Source organism: Ambystoma mexicanum, chromosome 4q, assembly GCF_040938575.1.
Source record: "Ambystoma mexicanum isolate Mex_15411 chromosome 4q, UKY_AmexF1_1, whole genome shotgun sequence".
Lineage (NCBI taxonomy): Eukaryota > Metazoa > Chordata > Amphibia > Caudata > Ambystomatidae > Ambystoma > Ambystoma mexicanum.
The window spans coordinates 267,684,304-267,701,139 of NC_090928.1; the positions used below are offsets into that span (position 1 = coordinate 267,684,304).

The following is a 16,836-nucleotide window of genomic DNA, read 5'->3' on the forward strand; positions in this document are numbered from 1 at the left end:
TCGATCCTCAACTCTCATCAGCCCGCCATCCGCCATCGCCGGAACCCTGCAAAACAAGAGATATCATTACAAAAGACTTTTAAGACATTTGAAGTGCCCAGAACTTACCGTTCGTGCAGTTAACGACGGACAGCAGTCCTCTGAGGTCAAGAGGCCTGCACCCTTATCCAGTGAAGAAACTGGTTACGGCACCCTGCCCCGAGGCAGATGGAGAGCTCGGCGTTCACTTACCTAAGGTGAGGGCGTTAACCTTTGGGGTTCTACAGGAGAAGAGAAAGGGAAGAGGAGAGAGGCACCCAATAACCCCAGTTCATTAATCCCATATTTTCTATCTGCAGACATCTTACTCTTCGAGTCAGACATACAGTGCACAGAGGTCCAGCCCAAAGAGCCAACCGTGTGTTACACATCACCTTTGAAGATACGGCATTCACCCAGTCAAGACCGGCGCCTTTGCGGGAATCAGGTGAGCGCTACAGAACGCAAAGACTATCGCAAAACTCCCACCCAGGCGCTATGGAAACCTCGGATACCGACCAGCTAGCCCAGTTACTTGGGGAACTAAGAGCAGAAGTGCATGCAGCGCGTCAGGAAACGAATGCTCTAAGAAGGGAACTGATTATTTCCAAGGAGCGAACAGACGATCTCGCTAGACAATTGCTACAGTCACAAGCCGGACAAACTCCGTTACCCGCATCAGGGGCAAATCTTCCTTCAACATCCTCTACGAACCCAGTGCAGATCAACCTACCTGGGAATGTACCTCTGGCTCCGCCCGAACGATTTTCTGGTGACCCAAAGAGGTTTGCAGTATTTATTAATCAGTGCCGGTTGCACTTCTTATGCCGGCCAGCAGCCTTTCCAACTGATCAAGGTAGCTTTCGTGCTTTCGTACCTTAGTGGCAATGTGGCAGACTGGTCGATCCCTCTAGTTAATCAAGATGATCCGGTTCTCCATGATTTTCAAGCTTTTCAGCTCAGTATGGAAAAACTGTTTGCAAGACATTCACAGGGGCAGGCCTTGGACAATGAGCTCCTTTCATTGCGACAGGGTAATCAAGACCTTTTGGCTTATATTGCGTCTTTTAACAGACTGATAGTGGAAACTCGATGGCCTGAGGACAAAAGGATTACGCTGTTTTATAGAGGTCTACGTGGAGAGCTCAAAGATGTGTTATCCCAAGTAGTGAATCCCCCGCAAGACTGTTCGGACTATATTGACTTAGTCGTTCAAATTGACCACAGACTGCAGAACAGGAAGGCCGATCATTCCAAGTTTGATGCTCGAGTATTTTCCAAACCACCAACTCCTACCAAAGGAGTAGACTTCTGGGGAACCCATGCAAATAGGGGGCCTGAAAGGACCACTAACACAAAAGGAGCGGGAAAGGAGAAAACAGCTGCAATTATGCCTCTATTGCGGAAACTCGGGGCACTTTCTTCGAGACTGTCTGGTGAAACCAGCCAAGAAGGCAGTAGGAGCTGCAGTTACCAGGGTCACAAACTCTGAGCAGGGAAACGACCTCGCCCGACAAGAATAGAGGTCCTCTTGCCGAGCAGTAAAACCAGTTCCGTGACCTCGCATTTCGTGATACCTATGGTCCTCATTAGCCCTGAACATCCGGAGCGATTACATGCGATTGAAGCTTACGTCGACAGCGGTGCCATCGGCAATTATGTGGATCATGAAATGGTTTTGAGGATGAATCTGACTCTTTGTCCAAAGGCTGTAAAGGACGTCATTACTACGGTGGATGGTACGGAGATAGCCTCCGGACCAGTAACGCATACCACCCAAGAAGTGACGCTAGTAAGTCAAGATGGACACCATGAGAAGATCGTGTTCGATGTGATCAAGGCCCCTCAGTTCCAGATTATTCTAGGAATTCCTTGGTTAGAGAAGCACAATCCTCAGATCGATTGGCGAGCAAGAACGGTTCAGTTTCCAGAATGTGTCTCTACTTGTCACCCTCGACCTGGTGTTGCACTGGCAGCAATTTCCTCGGAGGCTCCTCAGTTACCTCCTGAATACCTAGAATTCCAAGATGTTTTCCGGAAGGATCAGGCTAACTCTCTACCTCCTCATAGGTCTTATGACTGCCAGATAGACCTGATACCTGGATCTACTCCTCCTTGTAGTAGAATTTATGCCCTCACCGAGCCTGAGAATCTTCACCTCCGACAATACCTGGATCAATACCTAGCGAATGGGTTTATTCGTCCTTCCAAGTCCCCTGCTTCCTCAGCTTTGTTCTTCGTTCCAAAAAAAGAAGGGGACCTTAGAACTTGTATAGATTATCGCGCCCTGAACCAGATCACCGTTAAGAATAGATATCCGTTACCTTTGATCCCTGAACTCCTGGACCAAGTCAGAAAAGCATGCATATATACAAAGCTGGATCTTAGAGGAGCCTACCACTTGGTACGAGTAAAAGAGGGCGATGAATGGAAGACGGCCTTCCGCACCAAGTCTGGGCTATTTGAATATCAGGTCATGCCCTTCGGACTTTGCAATGCCCCGGCCGCCTTTCAATATTTTATGAACGATGTCCTCAGAGAGCTCATAGATGTGTGTGTTGTTGTTTACATTGACGACATCCTCGTTTATTCTTCATCGGAATCTGAACATCGGAAACACGTAAAAATGGTGCTCGAAAGATTGCGTCAACACAAACTTTTCGCTAAGTTGGAAAAATGTGTTTTCAACGTAACTGAAGTTGAATTCTTGGGATTCATATTATCACCTGGCGGAGTGCGTATGGATTCAAAGAAGGTCGATGCAGTTCTCAAATGGCCATCGCCATCCTCCGTAAAAGGTGTTCAAAGCATGTTAGGCTTCGCTAACTTTTACCGCAGGTTTATCCCCGAATTCTCTCGAATAGTCCAGCCCATCACCGCCTTGTTAAAGAAAAACAAACGTTTTGAATGGTCTACCGAGGCGGAACAAGCTTTCCAGAATTTGAAGACTAGATTTATCTCTGCACCGATCTTTAAACATCCTCGCCCAGAACTCCCCTACATCGTTGAAACTGATGCTTCGAGCCTTGCCATGGGGGCAGTTCTATCACAAAAGGACCCAGTAACCAATCAGTTGCATCCCGTGGCATTTTGGTCCCGCAAATTCTCGCCTCCTGAAATCAATTACACTAGTACTGATAAGGAACTTCTAGCTATCAAGTCCGCCTTTAAGGCTTGGCGGCATTATCTTCTGGGGGCCCGACACACCGTTACTGTGATTACAGATCACCGAAACCTGCAATATTTGAAAACCGCAAAAGCTCAATCCTCTAGGCAACTCTGTTGGGCACTATTCTTTGCTGAGTTTGACTTCATAATTACCTATCGACCTGGTACAAAAAACGGTAAAGCTGATGCCCTTTCTCGGATGGGAGTGGAAGAACATTTGATCAATCCTAAACCTGTACCTATCATTCCTGAACAAAGAATTCTAGGTGTAATCGCCACACAATCCATAGAGGAAGTTAAGGATAAAGCCAGGCTACTGGTAACTCCAGCAGACATACAGAATTGGCATCTGCAGGGAAAGGACTTTACGGTGAAGGACAACCTATTATATTTCCAAGAACGGTTATACCTGCCCAGCACAGATTAACAGAAAAAGGTAATCTCTTGTTATCACGATTCTTTAATGGAAGGACATCCCGGTATGACCAAGACCTCGGAAAAGATCAAGCGCTACTTCTGGTGGCCGTCTTGGAAAAAAGATATCAGAGACTTTATAATGTCCTGTGGAGTATGCGCCCAAAACAAGAGTCAAAAGGAAAAACCAGCCGGCCTCTTACGCCCTATTGATATCCCGCCTCGCCCTTGGTATACGCTTTCTATGGACTTCATCACCGATCTACCTCCATGCTCCGGATACAATACGATCCTAGTAATCGTGGACCTATTCTCCAAGATGGCGCATTTCATTCCACTCAAAGGCTTACCAACAGCAGCAACTCTGGCCCGAGAATTTCTCAAAAACATCGTCCGACTGCACGGTTTTCCTTCAGTTCTAATTTCGGATCGAGGTAGTCAATTTATTTCTCATTTTTGGCGAAGTTGCTGTCGGTCGGCTCAAATTGATGTGAGACTTTCGACCAGCCACCACCCCCAAACTGACGGACAAACCGAGAGGACCAATCAAACTCTGGAACAGTATTTGCGCTGCATGCTACAACAAACTGAAAAAACTTGGAAAGATATCCTTTGGATAGCCGAATATGCCTACAATAACTCTGTCCACTCAGGAACTGGGAAGACCCCGTTTTTTCTTTTATACAGTAGTCACCCTCGAACCTCGGAGTTGGATCCACTCCAAGATCTTGAAACACCAGCAGTAGACCACCTGCATTCTACAATCACCCAAGCCTTTAAGGAAGCCGTTTCTCACCTTCAAAGGGCTAAAGAACAATACAAGAAAGGAGCAGACCAACATCGGAAGGAAGCCCCCCAATATCAAGTAGGAGATCAAGTCTGGTTATCCACCAAATATCTACCTCTAAGAGGACCACGCGCATTCAACCCAAGATACCTTGGTCCCTATTCCATCACTACCATAGTAAATCCAGTAGCGGTCAAGTTGGACTTGCCCCCTCACATGAAGATACATCCGGTCTTCCACGTCTCTCTATTAAAACCCGTGCAACCTCAAACCCGACTAACTACATCTCCAAAACCTATTCTAGTTGATGGAGAACTCGAGTTTGAAGTCAAAAGCATCCTGGATTCCAAGATCTCCAAATCTAAACTATTTTACCTGATTGACTGGAAAGGCTACGGTCCCCAAGAAAGATCCTGGGAACCTGCAGAATATGTCCACGCGCCTCGTCTAATCAAAAGATTTCATCGAACATTTCCTAACAAGCCCAAACCCCCGGAGAAGCCTGGTTTGGGAGGGGCCTTGTGGGGGGGTGCTGTCATGATCTCTGCTTCCAAAAGATCAGGACTTGCCCGACTCCCTTGGAAGCAGACCCATAACCCCGGTTCCGAGTGCCAGCCAGTCCCAATTGGGACCTTTTGGACCCTGTCCTGGCGCCAGTGGCACCAGGCTCATAAAGATGCCCAGACCCAGCGCTGGAAGCGCCGGGCTCATAATGCTTGGGTGGACTTACCTGCAGCAGACCATGCTGCTTACTTACCTGCCAGTTGAACCCCTGATCCTCTTCTGTTTGGGACTACTTTTCCTGTTGGGTGGGGCAGGAGCCACTCCCTAGGTTCAGAATACTGGAACTCTTCTGGAAAGCAGGAACTCTTTTCTTACCTAGGCGTGGCTGTGGAAGGAGACACCTAAGCACTACAGGAGGCTATTTAAACCACACCCGATGGATGAATCTTGCTTTGCGTTATTCTGCATTCTCTGCAGCAGAACGCTCATCGTGTCTTCTGCTTCCGATCCTGGGCATAAGGGAACAAAGGCTTACCATCCTGGAATCCAGTCTTCAGCAGCACCTGTAAAGACAAAGAAAGAACAGGTTAGCACTACGGTCTTCAGTGGCAGCGCATCTCTTACCTGGTCCATCGGCTGTCACCAACGCCTCGCGCTGCATTCCGGCATCTGAAAGACAAAGCCTTACCTACTCTTCGCATGCTCCGGAGGTCTTCGCACTGCATTCCGGCATCTGAAATACAAAAGCTTACCAGCTCTTCGCACGCTCCGGAGGCCTTCGGCGCTGCATCCCGCATCTGAAAGACAAAAGAAGGTGCGTTTAAAGACATTGAGCCACTTTATTACTCACGTGCCATTACTCCTTCCCACGCCGAATCCAGTGGGTATTCCAGCACCCTTCAGCTTCTCTAAAGCTCCGAACTTGTACCTGCAAGATAAAAGGGACAGTTAGTGCGCATCGTGAAGCAGGCTACAAGCGCTTACTTACGTGCTTCCAGGCGCTTCTATTCCTCACGCGGGTTCGATCCTCAACTCTCATCAGCCCGCCATCCGCCATCGCCGAAACCCTGCAAAACAAGAGATATCATTACAAAAGACTTTTAAGACATTTGAAGTGCCCAGAACTTACCTTTCGTGCAGTTAACGACGGACAGCAGTCCTCTGAGGTCAAGAGGCCTGCACCCTTATCCAGTGAAGAAACTGGTTACGGCACCCTGCCCCGAGGCAGATGGAGAGCTCGGCGTTCACTTACCTAAGGTGAGGGTGTTAACCTTTGGGGTTCTACAGGAGAAGAGAAAGGGAAGAGGAGAGAGGCACCCAATAACCCCAGTTCATTAATTCCATATTTTCTATCTGCAGACATCTTACTCTTCGAGTCAGACATACAGTGCACAGAGGTCCAGCCCAAAGAGCCAACCGTGTGTTACACATCACCTTTGAAGATACGGCATTCACCCAGTCAAGACCGGCGCCTCTGCGGGAATCAGGTGAGCGTTACAACACCTCGTGTTCGTCCAGCCTCACTCTTAAACTGTTAGATTCAACCCAAACATTTGTTCTCCATTGCCAAGGTTGATCTACTGCCGAGTTTTGAAACTTCAACTCTAACAATTCGTGGTCACTGTGTTCCATTGCCCGAACTTTCAAAGAATTTATCCTGACATGCATTGCATCTGAAATGAAGATATAATCGATAGTTGACGATTGGCCATCACGATGCCAAGTGGACTTTGCCGGAGTATCCCCTTGCGTGCAACCGTTTAACATTGTTAAGCCTCTTGCATTCAGTTCTTCCGACCAGAATTTCGCCAATTGTGATTTAGCCGGATTCTGTGGCTTGAAGAAGTCGATATTTAAATCACCACATATTATCATTCCAGCCCCTCTATTTACTTTGAGAAGGTTATCAATGATTGTTGTGATTTGATCAAGGAACGGGTAAGAGCCTGTCCAACGTTGGTTCCAATACAGGTTTATTGTCTAGATTATATCTAGCTCCTTTCCCACAAGATTAATTTTGCCTATCTCAGAGACTTGAATGTATGGTGTGTGATTCTTAGAGTTTAATAACCGATAACCTGAAGACCGCTTAATCATTGTTAGAAGGCCAGCTATAGGCCTCCTCTTTTCGGCCCTGATGGCAGGGTTCAGTGCACATTCGAACTCTGAGATAACTGGAGTTTCTAGCATCCATGTTTCTTGAAGACACACCAGTTGCAGATTGAGAAGCCAGTCATTATTTAACAAGTGCATAAAGCCACGCGTGTTCCATGATGCAAATGAGCAGAGCTGTAATTCCTTGTTCTTTGGGCATTAACTTGAGGTTTTGGTATTCAAAGCAGTGACCAGCCAATTCCAGTCTTGGATGTTTTCTTTACCCAAAGGGCTGCTTGCTAGATTAGTGGCACTGTTATTGCTTGGTCTGACACTATTTAAAGTGATTTGAATATTCTCCATTGGATTATTGCTGGGCACCACTTCTTGCCCAATGGACATCACTCTGTGTCCTACTAAATCAGCTGAGCCTATTTTGGGAACAGCCTCCCTCCAGCACAACTGTCCTTTTGAGATTTGATTCATTGATGCATTTTTAAGTGACTGCTCGCTGGAATTAGGTTTGGTGTTTTGAGTAATCGAGGCAACGCCTGTTACGGCCACACCCTCCGATTTTTCACATTGTGGATGGTCGATTATTTTATATGTGTCAAACCCCAAAGACAAAAGGTCTTCCCCTGCTTCTAAAATTGCTTTTGCAATTATGCTGGAGTCAACGTGTAGTATGACCTTGTCATTGCAAGTTTTGTCGGGGAATTCCGCTATTTTTAAGTCTTTAGAACCTAAAGCTCGAAGGCGGGGCACATGATGGAGCAATCTTATGACATTTGCACGGTTCAGAATCAATTTGTCACCTGACTCTAACTTCTCCAACATCAATTTGATCGCCAAGGTAACGTCCAAGGGGCAAACTGTTGCCTGCCCATTATTAGACTTCTGTCTGGTTGCCCGGCCTCCAGGATGTTGATACTCAGCTTTCTGTGAGAAAAAAACAATCTCCTTCTTCAAGTCAACCCTAGGTTCAAAGCGTTCTCCTTCAAAGTTTGAACAGTTCGTCCGGAGCTGACTCCTACACCCGCGCACCGGTTGTTTTGATTCTAGGATAAGTCTTAAACGTTCCCTTTCTTCTTGTAAGGTAGCAAACGCAGGACTTGATGGTGTCAATTCTTCATTGACGGCCGCTACTTCAGTCGGAATGATAGAACAAGTCCTGCCCCCTGTCTCTGATGCTGTGATTTTTATTTTATTTAAGGGCTCTTGCAACCCAGTCATTTTAGGATTCAGTTGGCCTGCTTCAGCATTCTTAGGGGAGCTGAATTCCACCTGTCTTTAAGATAAAGTAACATCTTTTATTATGACTGAAGCATCAAGCGGTTGGTTCCCTGATACTACATCCTCCTCAACAAAATCCTTGTACACCGATAGATCCAGCAGCTCATCTTGGTTAGCCTTTGCCGCTACACTTAGACGACCACTTGCTGTGTTCAAATTAAGTGCCGTCGTTTCTGCTCGAGCCTTTATAGGCTCCTTCGTTGCTTCACCCATTACGAGATGAAGGGGCCGGTAATTGTTCATTCGCGGGAGGCGGTAATGCCGGGCTCCCGATCCCCATTATGCCCCATAGGGCACAATGGGGGTCGGGAGCATGGTTGCACCGGTGCAATCACGAGTTCTGCTCGCGGGTGCCCCACAGCCTGCCAGGCCAGACGTGGTGGGCTGTCAGGGACCCGCAAGGGAAACTCGGAATAAGGCGGTACTGTATGGAGGCCCTTTGTCTCCTTCTCATCATGTGTCCATTCCCTTATCTTTGAGGCACTGGCCCTCTCTCACAGAGTTCTTGTGGGGCTTCCCAAGAATCATTATCTTAACCGTTCCCTTGAAACTGATCTCTGTGTTACATGAACACCCCCAATTATCCCACAGAGTATGCCCAGTTCACTTGTGTGTGCTCCCTCACCAGAACCTTACCACTGAGGCAGGGAGAAAAGAAAATGTAAGCATTTTAGCACACTGGGGGGCGGGGGGCAAGATGGATCAGGGGGAAGGACAGGAACAGAGAGTGGTGGGCACCCTCCTCCAGCAGCCGAGTTGCAGTCAGAAGCGCATGTAAGCAGTTCTGCAGGGAAACAGCGCTGCTCACATCCTGACTCCTGATTGGAACACATTTATTAGAACATGCCATCATTTTATATGACGTTAAACACCAATAAGAACAACAATGCTTCACATAATACATACCACAAACGTTGTCAGTTGACATGCGAACCTGATATTATGTTTCCAACACCCCTTCCCTTGTGCCATCCTCTGTAGCAATTGTTTTTTAGCCATACAGTGGCACAAAGTGCCACCCTATGCACCAAAAACAATATAAAGGGGGGAAGAAGTGGGGAAGAAGGGTGCACTAAGACATATATTCCATGCTGGGAAAATGTATATGATCATGGAAGTCACTTCAATCATCTTCTAATGAGAGACTTAATTTAATCAGCCCACTGAAGGCCAATTTCTCCCTGACCATCCCTACCTGTATGTTATGTTTTGTTATGTTATGGTATGTTAGAAAGCTACTACAGTGCACCCGTAACCACCATAGCGATCTTCCCGTAGCCAGACACGTCTGAATAGTGGCTTATGGTGCCCCTGCCTCTGGTGAAGCAGACCGTGGTTTGTGATGGAAAAGAAATGTGGAAGGGGGAGGATTGGCGCAAGCGTAATTATTGGTAGTGGATCAAACAAATGTTGACCAGAAAGAAAGGGAACAGAATCCCAATTATGATGCTGAGCAATTTTCTGTAAGGACATTTTCTAGTACAATGATTTCATGTTACTAGAATTAGTCAGCGCATGATTGTGTGATGGACTTGAGTTGTGCTAAAGAGTGCCCTGGGAACATTTTCACCATGAAGCTCTTAAGTGTCCCTCCCAGAGTACCTGCAGGATACCTGGTAGTGGCAGGCAATTGGCAGAAGTGCCAGCACCAGGAGGCGGCATGTAAAGGTGAAAATGTAGAGCACAAAAGGAGAAGAAAGAGGGGGAGAAAGTAGAATCTGAATCCTCCAAGAGTCATGCCTGCTTGGCAACCTGATGAAATTGACTGACCAATGTTAGGGGGTGTGAGAAAGTGTGGTGCCTTACTTGGGAGTAGGCTGTTACATTATTGCAAGACATACCGTCCTGTAGTGAGAAAATGTTCCCTGAGTTCCGTATCCAGGCTTTGCTCAATAGACCATAAAAAGCTAATGTGTATGTGTGACAAAGAAGGCAAGGTAGGGAGGGATGGACCAGATGTCTGCCATTCTGTATTTAGGGGCCGTTTTTTTGTCTGACATACAAAATGATGCATGTGTGTCTCTGAAACGCAGGGGGTCCAACTTTTAAGCCTTCCACTGTGCCAGGGTGTCATTGGGAGCAAAGGTTTACAGAAACCATGCATAGGGAAATAGAGGACAAACTGACTCCTACTTACCCTCGAAGGCCATGAAAGGCCGCAAATTGCCACGTTCTATGGACTGGAAGGTTTGGCGGAACTATGGGCAATCTTGACATGATGTCTCATCTCTGCACTTCCACGAGCAGCCTGGATCGCCACTTCTCCCTCCAGAGGGGCAAAAGGATTGGAAACACCCATTACTCCAACCAATACATTGTAAGGGAAGGTCCACATCACTGGACAGGATGCATAGCCCTCTGTTGGTGTTCTCCTGTGCCCATAGATTGCAGACCACAGTGCTACATGGCCACTGAAGGTAGCTGCTCCAACACCTGCACCTATACACACACCAGCCACTGAATTCCCTGAAAGAGTTTCCAGGGCCTACCTTATTGCCCGCTCTGATGTCCCAGACTTTTGTGTCTCCTCAGAGCGGTTCTCTTCCAAGCTACTCAGCTTCCCACAGCGAGTACTATCATAGCCATGCAGAACAGCTATCAGGCTCTTGGCGAAGAGAATAATTTCACCTGTCCCACTTTTTCATCAGTCAGTTAGTGGAACTTCGGTTACATTCCTCTGGTGTTTTAGGTTGTGTTCTCTGCGTACTCTAGTACAATATCATGTTGATAACAGGCTGCTTCTCTCTGGCCTGCACAGCTATGCCCTGTCCCCAATGTGTTTAATGTTTATTTGTGACCACTGCTGGCAGTTATTTAATCCTTTGCTTTTAAACTGTATAATTACACTGAAAATACCAGTGGTGAAATTCTCATTAGGGCAGCTGTGGCGGTCTACCGCCATCTTCAGCTGCCACATCTTACACGCCTTTTCCAGGAGTGATCGTTTTGCTCATGGAAAGGGTCTGTGAAATGCAGATGTTAAATGGAGGTCATCTTCACAGCCACCAAATTATACATGCACAGTTCACATTAGAGCTGGTTGCCGGAGCATGAGCTCCACAAACCGGACCCAAGTAGACACACAGAGGGATCCTGACCTCACTTCCTAACTTATATGTCTCACAGGCTTGCAGTGAGATTAGAATTCTGGCCCCCGCCCTGTGTACAAGCAGGAAAAGGTCAGGTTGAATAGAAGAAGCCAGAGGATGGTGACTCCCCTATTCCTGGGCAGGGCATGTGTACCAGTCTTGTCCACTGGGAACTGCCAAGCAGATGTATGCCTGCATGGTCTACCACAAAGCCAGAGCGAGGAGACTGCTGATGCATGCAGGTATGTAGATTGACTGCTCATATGTGTATGCATGTGTGTGAGAGTTTCTTTGCGGATCGCATGTACTTTACATGTCAGTGTTTTCGCTAGTGTGAATAAGTGTTTGTGCAGGTTGAAAATGTGTACATGAAAATGTGTTTTTCAGTGGAAATACTGTCAAATATTACTGAAGCAAGTTTTATGATTCTCTTGGGGCACAATGAGCATTAAAGGGGGGCACGGTTGGCATATCGTGCTGTCAGCTCTTATGAACTTCTTTGGGTACAACCAGCATGACATGGAGGAAACACTGGCATATTATGTTGACAGGACTCAAGACCTTCTATGTGCACAATCAGATTGATTATGGTGCAACACTAGCATATATTGTTGGGAAAGGCCGCAAGATTTTCTATCGATAAAGCACCATGCAAATGGGGTTTATAGAGGAAATGCTGGCATATATTTTTGAAGCAAGCATAAAAATGTTCTTTTGGCACAATCTATCTGATTGGCACAATCTATCTGAATACGTGGCAGCTCACACAAATATTGTTGAGAGCGACCTCATACGTTTTGTTGAGCACAAGCAGCTTGAAAATATGTGTTACTTTGGCAATGCTGGCAAATATTGTTGAGACAGGCCTCATTACATGTTTGAGCCCAACCAGTGTGAAAGGCGGGCTTTTGATAGACATCTTCATCTGGTTAGGGCACAGCCTGCACGAATATGTGTTTTAAAGTGGCAAGACTCCTGATTATTTTTGGGAATAGTCAGCTGATTGAGAATGCCATGTATCTGCAATGGAAGTTCATTGCAAAATGTAGGAGTCCATTAGAGCGAGCACCTGTGTCTGATGCTGACCTTCTTATACACATGGCATGTAACACTGCCAAAAGAGCATATGGATTATGCTAGTTCATAGTGGCGCAGTAACCATTTTCAGGTTTCATGACAAAATATGGGAATTTACTTGTAAGCTGAAATATGATAAATTAGCTACAGCTCATTGATTAGATGCATCCTGAACTCGCTAAAATACCACCTGGTAACCACTTTAGAATGATTTCTTTTTTAAATATTTGTAAAGCGCCTAAACCATCGGGCGTCAGGGCACTGTTAAGGAACCAGTTACATGCAGGGAACATAGACAGAGGCTCTGCTGGGGGCAAACAACAAACCCTTACATATATGGGCAGTTCGGAATGTGTGTGGCGATTGTTAGGCGAATAGCCAAGTCTTTAATGCCTTCAGAAAAGGTCAATAGGTTTCTTCCGCCCTTAGGCTGAGGGGTGAGGGGGGGGGGGTGAGCACGTTCCAGTGGGGTACTGCTATTGCTGGGAAGCTAGATCCTCTTCCTTTGATTTTCTTGAAGGTTGGTGTCACCAGGCACAGAGAGTGGAAAGATCTCACAGGTCTGATGGATTTGACTCAACTGAATTTCTGAGACAGGTAGAGGGGGCCACATTGGCCAAGCATTTGTGGGCAATGGATATAGTTTTGAAGATGATTCTCTCTGATTGGGAGCCAGTGAGCCTTTTATGTAGCTGCAGAGATCTGCTCTTTTGGGGTATGTTCAGTGGTGCCTGTAGTGTGTTATTTTGGATAACTTGGAGTGTATGACTATTTTGTTTTGATGTCCCAGCAAAGAGTGGATTGTGGTAATCAAGTCTGGCTCCTATGATGGCTCTGGCTATGGGGAGGCAGCTGCCTGGTGTTAGGAATTGTCTGGCTGCGTTGATAAGTTTAGTTGTGTATGCAGCGGAGGATGCAATCGCATTTACTTGTCTGGAGAGGGTGAGAGAAGCATACAGGTAGCCCCCCAGTGTTTTTACAGAAGTTGAGACCGGGATTTGGTTGCCGTCTATCGTGAAAGCTGAGACATTGCTGTAAGGATGGGCATCACTGATGGGTTTCAATGAAGAAGTGGCATCACTGCCTTTAGCCTGCTACTTGCACACCGTGTGAACTGCTTTGCAACTCCAGTCATTTAAACGATCTGATTATGATTAATCTTTCAAAGCAGGTATACCTTTAGCATTTGGCACTTTTTGTACTTTATTGTTTGGAAAAACTATTATATGTTGCAGCCTTGCATTTCCAAAGATTAATAAAAAAAACATGCAATGACCCTTCATCGGGATGAAAGATCATATGATGCCATTACGGGTTAAATGTTGTATGCTGCCACTAGACCTATGCATTAGGTAAAATAACGCACCTGGTTCTAAGTTGTGTAATTCATACCCAATGGACATATTGTTTGAAGGCAAGAGTCCAGCGGGCGCTTATTGTGTCTTATGTTAGGTGTGAGTACCCCCCAAGCGTGTTTTTACATGTATATTGTAGAAGCTGTTGTACTGGATACATCATTTCAAAATGCAAAAGTGTGAGTGATAAAATGTGAAGAAAAGGACATGAATGAACTATTCACAGAGCTGGAAAGATGAGACTAAATTAGATTCTTCTGACATTGCAAATTAGAGCCAATGTGCTTGTATTTCTAGGGTCAAGGACAGCAAGAACAGTTAATGATGCAAAAGATGGAACAGCTACAAAGGCTGGTAAATGAACAGCAGAAGATAATCACACTGATTAATCCAGGTATGTGCATTTAATCACATTAATCAGCCATCAGTCACTTGCGAATATGTGGGACTGCTATTTCTGTGATTTGCTTTGAAATCCAGGAAATTGAAAAGCAATCTGAATACTAATCTCTACAACATAAGGGAGTGGCCCTTTATCTGGTGCTAGTTTTATTTGCATATTTTCTGCTCCTGGTATGAATTCTCCAGTCTGATGTTTCCAATGATTGCTTTAAAATGTTCTGTGGCCCATTTTGGATGCAAGCATAACTGAAGGTTGATGGCTGGAATGTTTTTAATTGATCGTCCGTCTCACATTGTGCAGGGCAACACCCCCAAACCATTGTTTTCAGCCTGCCATGTCATGAGCAGTACTCATCTCCAAACATTAGTATGTGAATGCTTTTTACGCGGGTTTACACAAATATTTGGTTCACCACATCCAGACCGCCAAGAATACAGCGATTCGATTCATTCAGAAACTGCCTAGAGTTTCCTCCATCTTCTCCGCTCGCCATAACTTCCACTAGCTCTCCAAACAATCATGAATCCTGTTCAAGATTCTGTGCCTCATAATCAACTGTGTCCACATTTTGGCCCTATGCTATCTTGCCCAACTAATTCACTTATACCAACCTTCACGATTCCTTCGATTCTCAAGTACACACTTAATTATCGTTCCGACAGGCCGCTGCAATAGTCGTTTTTCAGTGCTCGGTCCAAAGTTTTGGAACAACCTTTCTCTTTCTCTTCTAACCTTGGATTCCCTAGCTGTTTTCCGAAAAAACAATTAAAACCCTTTCTTTTTTCCTAATTTTGGCTGCGTAGTTTAATTAACAATGTACCATTTACATCTGCTTAAAGAGAACGCATTACCCAAATTCATCTGCGCCCAGATCTCTGCTCGGTACATTCCCATGTTATGCTCATTATAAATGAATGGCAATTACAGTCACTGAAATTACAGGAGGGAAATAAAAATATGCAAATCAAATATAATACCACCCAAAAAGAAATAGTTTAGCCCAAACTGGTAGGTCACATCCCTTCTGCAGGAAATCACACGCAACTCTTGATTTCCTTTGTAGTGTGAAAGAGTAGTTTTACATTCATGAATATTTTATTAACTCTCACTTTCTTTTTATACACCTGATGTTAACTGCCTTATATTAAATGTAAATGGTGTGAAGTAGTAGTGAGAGTGAAGGTTTCATTTCTAGTGTGAGAGACTATATTTATGTGCATTTGAATTGAATTTACCATGTTTATAGAGACCTAACGATGGTGTTTTGCTTTTTTGTACTTTACTTTTTCTAATGCATTTTATTATGTACAAAACCTACTACAATGCCTATGGCCCACTATTCTTTTCCTAATTGTTTTTGGTTCAGATAACCCCAACCCTGCCATGCTTTAAACTGGCTGTTACAATTTTCAGAGCTAGCCTGGGTTACCTTCCCTGCCAAATAAAATGAATCACCTTTCCAATTTAATCAGATCCTGTTTTGGATAGCGATTCAGGAGAGTAGCAGGTCACCTTTATAGCATTACATCTAGTGAACCAAAAAAACACCAAACATCGACATCTGAAAAAAACAGATTTAATAGCGTCAAACAGGCCAGGGTAGTTAGCCTCATACAAGCCAGAATTCCTTGCTCCAATCCTCACTCCATGTACTTTACTGATTTGACACTCTGACGATAGTCAAAGGTTTCTGATACACTCTGTCTGTCTTTTTTGGTGATTTCCATGCACAGTATTTAAGAATTTAGTGGGTTCATCTTAAAACACAAGACAGATCTTAAATCTCCAGAATTCCGTTTGTAATCCAGGTAGAGACACCAGGGAATTTGAAATGTAGGCACATCATCCACAAAAAAGGGTACCTTATGTTCCCAATCAGTGAACTGTATTCCTTTAATAATTACATGGCTTTTACCATATATAAATAGGAACGAGGAGAACGGGCAGCCCTGCCTGAAGACTGAAAGCTTCCAACAAACTCTGGTTCACTCTAATTCTTGTGTCAGGGCTAGCATAACTTAAAGGCCCAATCCACCCTGTCAAATACTTTTTTGGCATCCAAGTTTAAACCAGTGGATGGACTCTGCTGAATCTAGTAATGTTGTCTATAAGCTGAATTATTTACTGACTATTATTAAATGACTGGTGACTCATCACAAAGCCTGGTTGGTAAAAATGTAATGCTAAAATGTTTGTCAATATTTGTGCCTCATTATAACATTTTCGACCCATTATATGTGTGTATGCCCATAGATCATGTTGGTTTTTACTAGATAAGATACAAAGCTTATTTCTTTAAGATCATCTTCAAAGTGAAAATGTGTTGGATTTGCAAATGCAAGTTTGATGAGTTTTTAGTTGTTTGTGTAAATATTATATTACACTTTACAAAAAAGCTACAAAGCTATAATCGTTTCTTTTTCATTGAACACCTACAAAGCCAAACGTATTGGCTTTTCCAATTCCTGTTGATGAGTTTTCAATCTTATTCTTGTATATCATAATACAAAACGTACTGAAAAAAGATAGTAAGGTATGACCAGATTACGAATCTAGGATCATATCTTTGTTAATTGAAAAACTACAGATATAATACATATCGATACAGATACAGATATCATAAATACTGGCTTT

At 44.7% G+C, this 16,836-nt stretch overlaps 1 protein-coding gene across 2 annotated transcripts in view; it reads left to right on the forward strand.

The window, feature by feature from the left end:
* The window catches only part of LOC138467662 (centromere protein J-like), a 714,848-nt gene that overhangs the window by 70,811 nt on the left and 627,201 nt on the right, over positions 1-16,836 (forward strand). For both annotated transcript variants that reach the window (XM_069607842.1, XM_069607843.1), the window contains exon 3: positions 14,097-14,193. In XM_069607842.1, the coding sequence (XP_069463943.1) occupies positions 14,097-14,193 (97 nt within the window). The remainder of the gene's footprint in view (positions 1-14,096; positions 14,194-16,836) is intronic.